The sequence below is a fragment of the Sminthopsis crassicaudata genome, chromosome 3 (genome assembly GCF_048593235.1).
Source record: "Sminthopsis crassicaudata isolate SCR6 chromosome 3, ASM4859323v1, whole genome shotgun sequence".
Classification (NCBI taxonomy): Eukaryota; Metazoa; Chordata; class Mammalia; order Dasyuromorphia; family Dasyuridae; genus Sminthopsis; species Sminthopsis crassicaudata.
The window spans coordinates 457,058,388-457,075,385 of NC_133619.1; the positions used below are offsets into that span (position 1 = coordinate 457,058,388).

General features: G+C 31.0%; 1 protein-coding gene across 44 annotated transcripts in view; it reads left to right on the top strand.

The window, feature by feature from the left end:
- BAZ2B (bromodomain adjacent to zinc finger domain 2B) overlaps window positions 1-13,001 on the top strand; it is a 322,506-nt gene extending 309,505 nt beyond the window's left edge. For all 44 annotated transcript variants that reach the window (XM_074303358.1, XM_074303359.1, XM_074303367.1 and 41 more), the window contains 4 exons: window positions 2,444-2,590; window positions 9,091-9,356; window positions 9,634-9,777; window positions 12,482-13,001. In XM_074303358.1, coding sequence (XP_074159459.1) covers window positions 2,444-2,590; window positions 9,091-9,356; window positions 9,634-9,777; window positions 12,482-12,635 — 711 coding nt within the window. In that variant the 3' untranslated portion in view covers window positions 12,636-13,001. The remainder of the gene's footprint in view (window positions 1-2,443; window positions 2,591-9,090; window positions 9,357-9,633; window positions 9,778-12,481) is intronic.
- The last annotated feature ends 3,997 nt before the right edge of the window (window positions 13,002-16,998 follow it).

Consider the following 16,998-nt stretch of genomic DNA (forward strand, 5'->3'; position numbering starts at 1 on the left):
ACCTTGTGTTCCAAATTTTTCTCCCATTTTCCCCCATCCTCTCCCCTAGATAGCAAGTAATAAAATAAATGTTTAACATCTAATATATGTTAAACAGATGCAATTCTTATATACATATTTCCACATTTATCATGCTGCATAAGCATGCACCAGCTTTCTAGTAATTAAAAGAGCTTTCAAACTTGAGAAGTAAAGGATTTTAACCAAATGCTTATGTAATGCTAATATGAAATGACCATTTTCTGCTACAAATATCAAATTTGATTTTCACAAAATTGAAAACCTAGTATCTTTATTATCTTTCCCTAATGATACAGATTTAAATTTATTTTTAAAAAAATCATAAATGTAGAAAATATTTTGCAATATTTTAATTTTTTATTATAGAAAGCAGTACAAATTTTCTTTATATGAATGATTTGAAATCTGGAAATTTTTGTTATTTTAGAGATTAACATTTGACTTAGAATTTTTTCTTTTACTCAATATCTCTACAATAGACTCTTTTCAAAATATGATTCAAATGTAGATAGTTACATCCTTGTCAAATCAGTGTATTCTTGGATATGGTAGAAAGTATACCCACTACTGAAGGAATATTAAATCATTTTTCATTTGATGTTAGTTATACATATAAGTTTTACTACATTTCATATGTATATGTGATAATTCAATGCATCTAGCATATTACTGGTGTAGGTATCTCTCATTAGTGTAAATCATAGCTTTTCCATGGATTTTCATCCTGTAGAATTATATCTCCCTAGAAAATATTTCATAAATCCTTCACAAAGGATCCATTCAACTTTATTCTGCCTCTTTTCATATTTAGCATGTTCCAGCAGCACTTGTACTCTTACTTTCGTTCCTGACTGGCCCACTTTCTATTTTGGATATATTCTTAATACATTTTTTATGCCATTTCTTGAACACAAATCTGTATCATGAATCTTACTGGTTCACAGCTATTAATTGAGAGAATACTGTTTTTGTTTTTTTGTTTTTTTTAAATGGCCAGTTGAAAGTGCTGCTTATTTCAAAATATAATTTAATCCAGTCTCCTATTCTGAGTTATTCTGGATGTAGCTCATTGTCTACTGTACAAGTTCATGTTGCAATTTGGGCATTCTGTGTGTTTCTTCTTTATCTTTATTTCACTTAATAAGCATTTGTAGTCTGTGTTTTTCATCCATTTCATTTTCCATTTTGGATTGTTAGACTGCTAGCATATTACACATTTAACACATATTTACTAAACAGAATATTGTATAAGCTGCAGGCTTACTGACAAAATGCATAAGTTTAATTTGCATCTTAAAAATGTGAGTACATATAATGAATTCCTTGAAACATTTCAAATTATCTTAGATTCTGTGAGAATTTACTCTTATATTAATAGATGTGAACAGTAAATTAACTTGGTATTAAGATTGCAAATGCTATTCTAAATTAGTATGAATTTTTATGTTAAAATATTCTTATTCTTTTAAATATTGATTGCAAGATGTTTTATGTGAGCAAAAATGTGTAAGAATATATAGTCATATAAATCATTCAAAATAAGACCTTTAGCTCTGCTTTCTCTCAAAATTATTTGTTGTATTTTTACATTTTTTACTTCTCTTCCTTCATCTGCTTACAGAGGTAGTATTTCCATACTTAAATTTTAAGATTTTAATGTACATAACACACATGTGAGAAATTCATGAAAAGAAAAATATTTTAAGTTAGTCAAAGGGAAAGAAAGCATGAACTGTTTAATTCTTTGCTTTTAACTTGTAGCTGCTTTTTTTTTTCTTTCAATAAGAATTATGTTCGTGGGAATTTGCATAATTATAGTAAACATTTGATTTGGTTCAGTTTCTGTATTCACTTTTCCATCAATTTTTCAAGTAGACACAAAATGAAAGAGAAATATATTCTTTTAATTAAAATATAAATCTAGGAAAACCCTAAATCTTAATCCTATTTCTGACAGTTTCCTCTTAAATTTATTTTAATGTTTAATAGTAACCTTAACCCTTACTTCCTTCACAGGGTATTATGAAGATCATTATAAGATGACCAAAAGAGAAAAAAAAATCTTAAGAAAAATATCATGTATTAAAGCTATTCATTGCTTTATGTGCTCTAATGTCATGTTAATTATTCCATATGTTAATGTGTACATGCTTTTTGAAGTGTTTGCAGGCATTCAGCCTTTAGCTTTGGTCTTTGCAATGTACATAAAATATGCATTTTATCCCCCCAGTAGACTTGCTCACCCTGTCATGTGGTCCATATCTGTGTAATGAGAGATACATAGATGTGTATGGCTATTGTATGTATGTTAGCAAGCGGAATGTTAATTATTAGTGCAAAATGTGAATTTTGGTATATTTAATTTCCCAAGAAGAAATGTTCAAGATAGTATTGATTTTAAATGATTTTTCATGTATTGTAGTACTGCCAGATTTGCCGAAAGGGAGATAATGAAGAACTGCTGCTGCTTTGTGATGGCTGTGACAAAGGCTGCCATACTTATTGCCATAGGCCCAAGATTACTACCATACCAGATGGGGACTGGTTCTGTCCAGCTTGCATTGCCAAGGTAATATTGACCTCAAAGTACACTGAAAGTTTGTTTGTTTTTTTCCTTCTTGTCATGAATCACTTCAAATGTTTTGTGTTTGTTAATAAGTTTACCTTACTATATAATGTCAGTATCAGAACATTCTGGTTAGTCCACATATGCATCAGAAACTTCATCAACTTCCTTCAGGGCTGCAAATCTTTAAAGTGGTATTATAAATTCAAGTAACCAAAGTAATAGTAATAATTACCGTAAACTATGCTTAGAGAAAAGTAAGAAATTAAGAAGTTTCTTTTAGTTTTAATTGTTTTCTCTATTATTTAAAAACTAGAGACACTAATGTTATGGATTGATATAAATGTATCACAAAAAAATTTTTTTTTTAATTTTGTTTTTGTAAAGCAAAAAGTTTTGTTTACATCTATATAGGCCATAATCAAAGTTCAATTATGATTGGATTACAAATCAGTTTGTCTGAATCCTATCAATCAGGATTTAGTCTAGTCTTATCACTAGTTGTTCTGGCTCTCATTTTTCTCATCCATAAAATAAGAGCCTTAGATTAAATTATTCCTATGATCCTTACAGCCTGAGAGGTGGGGAGCAAGATGTTGAGGATGGGAGAAAACACATAATTGTAAGCATTTAAGTATGCTTTTTTTTTTTTTTTTAATTTGATATTTTAAGCTTCAATACTTAAAACAGGGGGCAGCTAGGTGGCACAGTGGATAGAGCACCAGCCTTGATTTCAGGAGGACCAGAGTTCAAATGTGGTCTCAGACATTTAACACTTCCTAGCTGTGTGATCCTGGGCAAGTCACTTAACCCCAGCCTCAGGGGGAAAAAAATACTTTAAAAAGCTGTACCTGATAAAATAATTTAGAAATATTCAAAATTCCTGCCACATAAAGGCACTTAATAAATGTTTATTGATTTTCATTCATTAAGTTGGTAGTTCTTAGTTTGTTGCAACCATGTATTTTTATTACGTGTTTCTTCTTTTTACATCTATCTAAATATATGGGGATGGGGGTAATGTGTGGGAGATATAATAGTTTAGTGCAGTGGCTAGAGTGCTGGACCTGGAGTCAGGAAGAACAGAATTCAAATCCATCCTCAGATACTTCTTACCTTATTTGTCTCTGTTTTCATCATCAAATGGAGATGATAATGACATCTGTCTCATAAGGTTATTGTGAGGATCAAGCTAGTTAATTATTTTAAAGCACTTAATACCACATCTGGCACATAGTAAGCACTATATAAATAAATGATAGCTGTTATTCATATATCTATATAAACATATATATGAATTTTATTAAATAGTTATATTTTAAAATCTTCCCATATATGTAAGCAGAATGCTACCTGTCATATTGAGAAAATGATTTTAATGATTTTAAATTTGAAGATTGTATAGGAATCTTCAAATGAACCTTACCCAAGTACAAACTAATTTTGCTTATTCATCAGTAATTTGGGTAGAGTTTTATATTACTTGCTTTTATGATTCTGTTTTTTGTTTTTGTTCATTTTCCTTTAATATCTTTTTGGAAGTACTGAAAATGAAAGCAAACACCTATCCATTCCAGAACAACAACTCAGTCAGCTTGTCAATTATACCTACTCAGTAACTGGAAAGGATTGATAAGAGTAATTGAAAAACTAATTAGGGGGAAAACTATCTAGGACAGTAAAAGAAGACTAATAGCAATTCGAGTCCCGGTAAACTTCTATGATGACTTTAAAAGGCCAAAAAACATAGCCAAACTTTGTCCCAAAACAAGTTTTCCACATATTAAATAGTTTTATTTGTGAAGATAGGAGCAAAATTACAGCTACTCTTTCAGAGTTTGCTAAAACTGACAATTAACTTTATTATTTAAAACATTATTACTATACAAATAACATCAATTTTATATTTTATATAAATTAATTTTATATTTATACCTTCACCTTAAGCTTTTGATTTTTTTTCATATACCTATTATTTACCATGCATTTCTGAAGCTTTCTCATAGGCATATTTAGTCTGCATATTGAGAACTAATTGTGAAATTCTAACATAATTTAGTGGGAATAGTATTGGATATGAAGTCTGAATGCCCAGGTTTAAATCCTATCTCTACTACTGTGACCATAAACAAATAATTTCCATCAATTTGGGCTTCATTTTCCTTATCTGACAAATGAGGAGGTTCCAACATCAAATCCTTTGACACAGCCATTCATTTTACAATTCTGTTGGAATAAAATTATTTATTAAATTTATGTGTACATACTTATTTGGGATTTTAAGTATGTTAATATCCATTCTAATAAGATTAAAGCAATACAAATTGATGATAGTAATTTCCATCCATTATCCAAGGTTTGGGAATGGCCTTTCTTATTTTCTCTATTCTTTCTCCTCTGCTTTGTAGAACACTTCATTTCTCAAATTTTTAAATTATAATTTTAAAACTATTAAACTATTATTAAGAAGATTAAGGCTGAATCCAGATTCTGCCCATTCACTAGCTATGTGATTTTGGGCAAGTTACCTCCCTACTGTGGGCTTCTACTTAATAATTTTAATGAGCCTGTGGATTGGCTCATGAAAGCAGCCAGAATGATCTATTTAGTATGGAACTTTTACTCAGAAAAAAAGAAATAAGATAAATGGACAAATTTCATCTGTAATTTATAAATTTCCAATTATTTAAATCTGTAACACGAGGAATGTTTAAGCTTATAATATTTTAATCACTATAATTTATACATTTTACCTTATACCTGCCAATAACTAAAAGCTAAAATAACATTTTATTTGTAAACTTCAGTTCTATAAGGATTATATGTGGTTCTACAACTCTCTGTGACAGAGGTGTTAGACTCACTCTTAAAACCTGTTAAACCAGATTAAGGTATAATTGGGAAATATTTAACAAAATAAATAAAAAATAGATAATGTATGTTTGTGGTTTTCTAAGGCAACATGCTGCCCAGAGTTGTTTTTGTGTAAATCTGATGACACTGGCCTATGACATGAGAGATGTGAAATGAAAAGTGTAATGATTCTGGAGTGGAAATTCTACTTCTTATATTTAACTGTGTGACTTTGAGAAAGTAACTTACTTCCCTAGTCCCAGTTTCCAAATCTATAAAATGGGGTAATTATAGACTATATATACTCTCAGGTCCCTTTCAGCTATCATTTCATGAGCCTAGAATTTTTCATTTTGCAGTTAACCAGATGATAAGCCTTGCCACACTTAGTTACAGTATTCTTGGACAACAGTCTTTGCTGGGTTCACATACAACATTTTAGAAGAAACTGTCTTAACTTGTGTGTGAGTAGTAAACCCTTAGGGCCACAAGGCTTCCCATAACAAGAGTCTTCCAAAAGAAGTCTGTAATGCAGAGCCTATTTTAAAATGTAAGACTTTAAATTTTGTGAACTCCTAAAGAACAGCTTTAAATGTACTTTTAAGGAAAAGCTCTTCCCTGAAATTCAATAAAATAATATAACCAACTTTGAATTATTTGTTGGATTATTATGCAGTTTGTAAATTATCTTTGCCCTTTGCTTTTCTGGATTACCCTTTGTTAGATGATTGGCTATTTTATTTCATTTGTCATTGACATCTTCAACTTAAACTATAATTAATTTTATCTTAATAAAATTAAAACTAATTTAGCCTTGCTAAACTGAGTTTGTGTGAATTCATCTATATGTACATAAATCCATATGCTTATATTCTCTCATTTGTTTTGTCATCATAGATATTGCTATCTCAGTTACAAATTTCTCTCTTCAGTATCCTTCTGATATTGTCATCTATTCTGTGTAATAAGCTCTTTTCTGATTCTAAAGCTAATGAAAAAGTAAGCATTCCTTTTGATCCAAAAGAGTTTCCTCCCCAACTCAGAAAAATGTGTACTACTACTACTACTACTACTACTACTACTACTACCACCACCACCACCACCACCTCTTCATAGGTTTGCTGCTGTTCATTCATGTCTGACTCTCATGACCCTTTTTGAGATTTTCTTGGCAACTCATTTGTCATTCCTTTTCCAGCTCATCTTATAAAGGAAACTGAGGAAAATAGACCTAAATGACTTGCCCCAGGTCACACAGGTTCATAAGGGTCTGCAGCATCATTTGACCTCAAAAAGTCTTTCTGATTCTCAGCCCAGTGCTCTATACATTTTGCTACCTAGCTGCCCCCTTCTTAATAGAGGAAATGTATGAGTCATGAAGTCTGAGAACACCAACTTTACTAGCTAAAGCAGTGAAGCATGGTAAATTGTAAAAAAGGAAGCTTAAGGACAGGATATTAGCACTGAGCAGTTTTCTATTTTCTCCTAAGACTCATAGTTTCTATGTTAAAAGTGCTATGTATTCTCAGAATACTGGTACTTTTCAAATATAAATATAAATACTTTCTAAAATCATATTTTTTGGTTTGTCCATACTATCTTATTCCATGAATAGGAGTTACTATATAACCGTTGTCTAAAAAGTCTCATACTTTTGGGAAGATCAGTGTCGTCACTTTGCTTGTCTCTAGCAGGCATATATAATAATTTTGATAAGATGGTAAATGTGGATTTGCAGTAGAGAAAAAAAGTTGATTTTTTTCTTGTACTTTTTGCCCATTTAACTAACACACCATTGATGATTGTACACAAAACTAAGAAAAACTTTTGGACTGCTTTAAGTGGGTGTACTGTATTGTAAGATCCTTTATGTTGATTTGCTAATCAAAATCCATAAAAATGAGACACTAAAATGCAATCATAAATAACATTCTCACTTATATATTCAAAACTGGAACTGAAGACAGTTGTGGGACCAGACCTTAATTCTCAGTTTATAAGAAACAGAAACAAAAAGTCCACTAAATTATGTTTATTTCTTCATAGTTTTTGGAATTTTGTTTTAAAATGTAAAAGAATATATATTTTTTTACTCTATGCATAAGCATTATGGGGAAAACTAATTTTTTAATATTACATATGTAACTTTTCATTATCTACAATAGTCTGTGAATGACTTGGGGAGCAATTTTTGGTCTTTTAATGAAAAAAGGCTATTAACCTCTGTAGTAGCTATTTGAAATTATTAGAAATTTGATTTCAATCTTGGTCCCCTGTTGTCATGAAAAGCTGAAAACTCACTGTAACCACCTTTTAAAAAGCTGCTGTGTTTTCAGAAAAATGATACCTTAGCCATCTGTCACTCATATATTTTCTAGTTAAAATTTATTGGCTTGAGAGATCAATTCCTGACAGTTAAGAAATTCCTGCAAATTAAATAACAGCTTTGAAATATTCTTGAAATAAGCTAAATCAATACTATAATCTACTCAACTATTTCCTAATCACTGTAAGATTTATATACCTCAATAGTTAAGAAAATAGCTACAAAGAAGGGAGTTTTACAGATCTGAAATTGAGGGAACCAGTTTTTTTTTAAAGGCCCAATGTCCTTTCTTTGAGTTTAGATATATTACTCAGATTTTTGAATGTAATTTTTAAACTAAGAAACATTAAAAATTATCTAATCCCTTATAGATGAGAAAACTGAGGCCCAGAAATGTTAATTGATTTTCTTAAAATCATACTAGAGTGAGAAAAGTAGAAATTGTATCGTAAAATTCCTAGTCAAATATTCTTTCCACTGAACCTCATTGTCCCTCCTTTTATAAAACAACAACAACAAAAACCAGAGAAATGTCTGAATATTCTCTGATTCTGTATCCCCCTGATAATATGGACGTTTCTTGGCAAACTCTGCATTTGCATATATAATTGTCATATGTAAACACACATAGTTCAAACATATGTGTATATAGATATACCATTATTTTTGTCCACCCTAAAAACAAAAACTGCCTTATCCAGGTTTTATGGAAACTTTTTTTTTCACATTTAACATAGTTTATCATCTAATCTCCCTTTGGGATTTTAGTAATCTTTCAACTTAAAATTTCATTCTTTATTCATATTGTTTTTCTTAATTAAATTATATTCTAATGAGGATCTTTTTATAATCTTAGAAAATTCATTTACTTAGTGCTTTAGAGAAGTATTCCTGACTTGTTCTACAGTAAAAATGATTGGTGTACAATAATGTTAGTATATTAGAGAGAATTCTGAAGATAAATTTGATGAGTGGGAGAATTTTCTTGATGTATCAGTTTTTAGTCTTGTCATTTGAGCTGGCATAAGTATTACTATTATTATTATTATTATTATTATTATTATTATTATTATTTTCTATTGAAAATTTAGTGGTTATGTGATTCCTGGGTTTTTGTATCACTTTGAAACAAACTTTTTTCTTTTACTTTTGATCTGTACAACTCTTTTCCTCCTTCCAAGAACAATTTAAAAAATAAGAACCTTTTTTGCATTTTCCCATTACTTATTTTAACATAGAAAAAATATTTTTATGGAATTGATATGTGATATGGATTGATATATATATATATATTTATACCTTATTTGTATTTTTCTGTTTATAGGCAAGTGGTCAAACTCTAAAAATCAAAAAACTTACTATCAAAGGAAAAAAGAGTAATGAACAAAAGAAAGGGAGGAAATTATCTCTAACAGGTGATACTGAAGATGAAGATTCAGCAACCACAAGTAGTTCACAAAAGAAAGGAAATAAAGACCCCAAGAAAAGAAAAATGGAGGAAAATGTCTCAATAAACTTGTTAAAACAAGAAAGTTTTACTTCTATTAAGAAACCTAAAAGAGATGATTCCAAGGACCTGGCTTTATGCAGGTAGAGTTTCTGTTCTTCCTTTATATTTTCAATATCTGGGGCAGCTAGGTGGTGTAGTGGATAGAGCACCAGCCCTGAAGTCAGGAGGACCCGAGTTCAAATGTGGCTTCAGACACTTAACACTTCCTAGCTATTGTGACCCTGAGCAAGTCACTTAACACCAATTGCCTCAGCAAAAATAAAGATTTCAATAGCCTCTTAAATGTATTAGAAATGATAAATGCTTTTTTAATTAGCATTAAATGTTAACTATGAATTTGTTTCAAACTTTATTTAGCATGATCCTGACTGAAATGGAAACTCATGAGGATGCATGGCCTTTTCTACTTCCTGTAAACTTGAAACTTGTTCCTGGTTATAAGAAGGTTATTAAAAAACCAATGGATTTTTCTACCATTAGAGAAAAACTAAGTAGTGGACAGTAAGTAAATGTATTATATTGTAAAGCTATACTCTATTGATAGAGTCATATGTGACTTTTATTTAAAATTGCCTTTATTATGGTTTGAGATAATCATAAGATTCTAAAAGTAGAAAATTATTAGAAGTTTTTAAAAAGTAGATCTTGATTAATCCTTTATTTCTTTAGAAGTGTCAGCAATCAACATTTGACTCCTGATGTGGGGTGAAAAGGAAATAATCCTTTTTAGTGTGTTCTACCCAGTAAACTAAAGGGAAAATAGCTTCCCATTAACTGGCTTTGTCATACCATATTAAGTTCTTCCTGGGATATGGGGACTTTATATATATTCTAGGAGTGAGTTTTGCCTCCGATGGATACTGTGTACTTTTAGAACTATGCAGATGGGGCTGATAAAGACTAGAAAAAATAATTTTTTTAATAGCAAACTGAATAGAAGTTATGGTTAGGATGGCAGGTACTGGGAAAAGGCACTTGGTAGAGAGCTTTAAGTTCATTGTGTAAAGTTTCACCTTGATGTGGGAAATAATTGAGTTTTTAAAGGATTCTGAACCAGGGCAGTAATATGGCTGAGAAAGGGGATACTCTTTGTTGAAATTTTGATTGGAAGAGTTAGAGGCCAGAAAAGGAAGCAGGAACCAAAGTCCAAGATTGGGGTAATTGGGACTAAGGCAAAAGTAATAGAATGGCACAGAAATGGTATTCTGAAGAATTACTACCAAAAAAAGAAGCAATAATAAACTACCTCAAGATATAATTAGAATTTCTGCCACTAATGATCTTTTAGAGGGAGGCTGGATGTTTTGTTAGGGTGTTACAGCTGAGTTTCTGTACTGCTTCAGGTATGGGGTGGATCTCAGATGTCCCTTCCAGCAGTGAATTTTTTTTTTTTTTTTTTTTTTTTTTTTTTTTTTTTTTGATTTAGAATAATTCAAAGCCATTGACTTAGCTCTGACTTGAGAGACAGTAATGACTCTCTGGTTTTTGAGGTTAGCTTCCTCATAAGAAATTTAAAATCTCTGAAAATGCTAGAAAAGAAATAGAAATTTTTGCTGCTTTGCTTTTCAGTATTACCAAAGCATTATTCCCAAAGCTTGAGAGTCTCACCTGTATTATTAATTTTTAAAAATACTCTTTATCCCGAGTCAGAAATAATTTAGAATTTGCATTTCTAAAAGCCTCTTTTGAAATATATTGGCACTTCATTTAGCTTTACTATCCACTCACCTACTACTTATCAATTGGAACAGTTTCCTTCCCACTGTGCTTGCAGAGTATGAGCTCTTCCTAGTAGAAACACTGAAAAAAAAACCTGAGAGGCCTAAAATGCCCTTTTCTGTTTAGAGGAAGGTAATTTCTTATGACTTATTGTCACTTGCAAATGAGTTTTATGGGTTTTCTTTTATTTATATTGGTGTGCCTAGAGCTGACTGGAAGAATAAGAAATAAAGGAATCTGTAGCCGAGCAGAAGAAATTTAGAAAATAGTGTAAGTTTAAAAAGGGAGAAAATATACTGAGAAGATAGTAGAATGCTCAGATGTTAGGTAACTATGAGTTATCTAAGGCTGTATAATTAAGAGCCTGTGAGCTTTTGTGTTTTTTTAAAATGTGAGTTAATCTACTTGCAAAAGCTGTGTTAGTCTTATTGTTACTTGAACTAAGCATTGTTTATCTCAATTGCCAAACTAGAAATTGTAGGAGTAAATCTTAAAATGAAGCCAAGGGAGATTAAGTAGTTTCTTCAAGGTTTAACTGGTAGTATCAGAGATAGCATTTGAAATCAGATTCCAGAAAGTCCAAGAACAGAAATGGCCTAGATGCTTGGGAAAAGATGTACATATCAGAAAGATGGGGTCATCTGAAAATATGATTTGCAGAAATCTTAGCACTCTCCTGATTTAATTTAATATTATATATTCATATACATAATAATATTTATTTAATTAATACATTTTCATACTTTAAAATTTCAAACTGGAATTCCTAAATATAAATAGTCCATCATTTCTGATCAGTTATATCATGAATAAATGAAAAAAAGAAGAAAAAATTGTAAAATAAGCCCTAGCATTATATGCTAAAACCTGACTCTACCCAGAGAAAATGTTCCCTGAAGCCAATAAATTTACAATCTAGAAAAATAGTTTACAATCTTGCAGCTAGGTGATACAGTAAATAGAATGCTGACCTTGGAGTCAAAGATCTGAGTTCAGATATGGCCTCAGACACTTAATAGCTGTGTAACCCTGGGCAAGTTATTTCAAACATTTTGTCTCAGTTCCTCATTTGTAAAATGAACTGGAGAAGCAAAATGGCAAACCACTCCCAAAAAACCAAATGGGATCATAAGAGAGTTGGATGCTATTGAAATGACTCAACAGTACACACTGAGGAAGAGAGTTTTGGTTATAGAAATTTACTAGGGACAATGAGGTTTCTCTATAGGATAATTAGACTGATTTAGCCTTTCCAGATGCAACAATAATATGTTGATTATTATGTCCAGAGCAGGGGGCTAGAGCGAGTAGAAGAATCAAAAGCCGAGTGTCACAGAACAGATGGCAAGGTGGTCTCCTTGGACTAGTGGGTACTTAGCTATGTGTACTTATATATGTACTTAGCTTAGCTCTTTATTTGTCAATCAAAATGGTTGTTTCAGTACCAGATGGTAACAAAAGCTTTTTTTCTCTCTCTCTCTTCCAGGTACTCTAACCTCGAAACTTTTGCTCTAGATGTCAGGCTTGTTTTTGACAACTGTGAAACCTTTAATGAAGATGATTCTGACATAGGCAGAGCTGGCCACAACATGAGGAAGTATTTTGAAAAAAAATGGACAGATACTTTCAAAGTGAGCTGAAGTTATCAGAACTATTCTTCCCCCTTTAAACAGGACAGATGAGACCAGCAATGTGAACTGTATTTACATAAAAGTGCAAGGCACATAAATAAGACTTTTTTTCCCCTTAAGTATCAGAAAAGTGATACTACTTCTAAAGGCTTCACTCCTACAGCAACCATGGCCCTTGGTTATTGGTTTGTATGTTTTATCAACTAATTTAGGTAGAACAGGGAAGCACACCCAAAGAATTTTCAAAGAGAGGGGTGTTATAGTGCAATAGCAATGAAAATATATCAAAACGCACTGAATATTCAACCACCAGAGCTCTACTTGGGAAATGGTTCTCCTTTCCCACTCAATAAATATCTATTTTTCATTTTTTTACTTTGTAGTTTATTTTTTAGTGAATGTATTTAATTTTATGAATTATTTATGATTAAACTGCATCCAGAATCTTCGTTTTCTGTGAAAAGGAAGAATTAGAAAATTGCTTTAAATCTTGAAAATACAACAAGGAATGTTTTAAAATATAAAACAAAGCCAAGTAAAACTGTTTACACTGATGTGCTATAAAAAGCACTAAAAATTAAACTTTACTGTAGAGTAACAAGTACATTTATATATATGTTGCTGCATCACTTGTGTAGTTAAATTGTATTTCAAGACAGTGAAGAAAAATTGACATGTATATACTGTTCATTATTGTTTATATTAAGTATTGTTTTAAATATGTATGATGTGTACATATTGTTTGCAGACATTATTGTTTATGCCTTAGAAGGATTGTAGCATTTTATTTTAGTCTTAAGGTAATTAATTATAGCTATACAGCTTGTACAGTAATTATCCTCTACCAACACTGTGGAGTCTCCTTAATCTTGGTAGTGCCTGCCTTTGAAACAGGGTGTAGGGGATATTAGTTTTCCATTTTTTTCTATTTTGTTATATAATTTCAAGCCACCAGGGCCTCAAATTCAAGTATATAATCATTTGTATCCATGTGGAATAAAATTGTGACAATTTCCTACGCACACAGTATTTTTTCATAGAAACATTTCCCTCCCATTTTGCCTTGCCACAAAAATAAATTAAAAAAAGACATTTGTAACCACTGTGTTTTATCTACTGTGTGTTGTGGTGGCCTGTTGGAGGCAGATAGATCAGAATTTTTTTTGTACCTATGTAAGAGTACTTGAAGTTTTATTTAAAATAAAATGTTGTGGAAAAGGTAGCAATCTTTTTTCCCCCTTTTTTTTAGGAGTGTTATTTTTCACTAGTATGTGTGGCACGGATACAATAAAAGACTTTTACAAACTAGTTTAAGTTTTTTTTTTTTTTTTTTTTTTTTTTTTTTTTTTTTTTTTAGTAACCCTAAAGTTAGAATAGTTTTTAAAATCCTGATTTCTAAATGCTTTTTATTGACATCCACATAGAGAACCAGAAGGGGAAAAAAAAGTGTTAAAAGTATAATATATATCAAAATAATTAAATTCTTAATTTAGTTCATAGGATTCAACAAAAAGTCATAGGGGAGTTTCCATTATTTTCCACAAAATGTAGGGGAAAATGAAAGAATTGAGAGCCACAAAAACTTACACAGAGTATCCTTCAATTTCCCTTAAATGGTTAGCTAACACATGTATGACTTATCATCAGCATGCTTATTATAGTGTAAATGTCAGGTTTCAGTTAACTAAATATTGAAATAACACTTTAAAGGTTTCATTCAAAAAAAAATACAAAATAGAACTGAGAACTCAAATGTGTTTTTGTGTTTGAAAAATTGTCAGTTGCTCCATATGGGTTATTTATCCTTTGTGCCTTAGTTATTTTTATTGCTTATGCTCCACACCAGGGGTTCTTAACTTTTTGTGTGTCATGGACCCTTTTGGCAATTATATGCTATCTACAGACCTTTAGAATCATGTTTTTAAATGTAGAAAATAAAGAAAACCAACAAATTGAAATATCAAAATATCTTTTTAAGTTTACAAACTTCAGGTTAAGAACCCTTGATCTATGCATTTAAATTAACCTATATTATATTAGATGGAATATAAAGGGACTACATATGAGTATTTTTAGCACCTGCCCAAGGATTTCATTAATGAAGGCAAACTATCAGAATGAAGAAACATAAAAACGCCAAATTTATTACATGTTAACAACTCCATTTAAAAGGCAAATAAAATATCCTTGAAAAAAGGAAATTTTGGTAAAATTTTAAATAGGGATTTTTTTTTTTTTTTACTACTGTAAATTTAATTCCTTCAGACCTAGCTGTATCAATAAAATGGGAATTTTTTTTCTTTATGCATGTGATACATAAGTACAATAAGTTCTTGATTATAGTAATATTAAGCGGATACATATAATACTTTAAGGTTCACAAAACACTTTACATAAATTGCCTCATTTCATTCCTATAAGCTAAATTACTAATAGGTAAGTTTATTAACCCCATTTAAACCCCATTATTCAACCCCAGTTGAAGAAACAGAAGCTGAGACACAATGCTCATGGTGGTGAAGATATTAAATGTTGAAGGAATTCTGGTCCCTGCCTTTCTGATTCTTAAGTCAAATATTTTATGCGCAGTAGCATGTTGCTTTACAGTAGCAAATGAGTTTATTAATTTAGGTAGTCCAAGATAATGTTTAAACTACTCCGAAAATCTTGCATTTCCCAAGGGGCCTGATCTACCTTCACTTATTATGTTACTGTTGCTACAACTATCAACATCACTCTCCTTCACAAAATGTCTTGGAACTGCCAAAATAATCTAATTTTTCATACATGGAAACTTATTCTCAATCTGCATTTTTGACAAGGAGAAGAAATGGGTTTTGAGTTCAAATGATGTTAACTTTGGCAAGATGTAAACATTCCACTTAGAATTTAGATTTAAAAAAGGAGAAAAAAGCCAGGCATTGTTTAAAATTTAAAATTGTGAGAGAGCAGATTTCAAAGGTTCAAGTTTAGATTCTGTAACCTAAAATTCTTTGGGAGAAGATTGCCCTTGAGGAATAAGAAGCTTTCAAGAATTAAATTCTGAATCTCCAAAGAGAATTTATATGAGAATGAGAAATTCACTAACGAATACAGTGCATACATGTTAAGAAATCATCAAGCAACTTTGATTTTTAAAGAAAATGGAAACTAGAAGACAGCTGGTGGCACAGCAAATAAAGCACTGGCCCTGGAATCAGGAAGACCTAAAGTCAGATTCAATGGCATACACTTTACTTAGCATTATGATCCTGTAATTTATAAGTAAGTCACTTGTTTGTTTATTTCAGTTCCCTCATCTGTAAAATAATAATCACCTACCTATTTCTCTGGGTTATTAAGAATGAAATGAGAACATTATAAAGTTCTTAGCACAGTTTACTTTGCATTCTAGTATATATATATATATTATTGTTAATATTTTTTACTATTTTACCAAAGTGCCAAAATTTGGCACAGTCCCATTAGAATAATTTGGGGGATTTTTAAACATTAACATGGGCTGCAGTGGACAGGGAAAAACAAATTTATCTATTTTGGAGAGTAAAATGAGAGTCCAAGAAGCAATTAAGCTACTTGCCCAAGGTGATAACCCAACAGAGTGAAAGTAAGTACTGCTGCACATATCCCTTTTACTTTCTCTTTTCTCTGCCAAAAATATCTTTACTAGAAAAGACAAAAACAGAAATAGTCAAATAGGGAGCAATAGTGGAGTAGATATTCAACTCCTAGCTTCCATTACTGAATTTAAGCCTAGGTAAATTACATTTCAAGTTACTGGAAAAACTGGATTATTGAGGCATTTGTCAGTGGATCATGGAGAATGGAAAAGGTGACATAGAACTGTAAACAAGGCAAATGTTGCTCTGATTTTCAAAGAAGAAAATAAAATACAGTGAACTTTTAATTTCTGGCAGGTTCTTAACTACAATTAACCTTACAAATTAATGACATACTGATGGTGAGTCCCCTTGAGAACACAGATTATATTTTTTCTATTACCAGTGTTTAGAACAGTGTATAGGTTGTAATAATGAATTTTTGTCGATTGAGAGATCTAGATAACAAGGAGCCACAAAGATCTAAGACGGCTTCATCAAGAATAATTTATACCAAACTAACCATTTACTTTTTTTTGATAGTGTTATGAAAACTGCTCTCTAAAATTCTATTCTGCCTAATCATGTTAGCAAGGTGACCCTGATCATATAACCACATTTACTATTTGTTGATTTCTTGCTTCATTTGAAACAAAGAACACCTTGTAGACATTTACAAGGTTTCTTCCATCTATATATAAAATTAAAAATTCCTTGGAAGATGTAACAGAAATGGTGATGACTTGATAATATCAGAAGCATAAAAGAAGGAA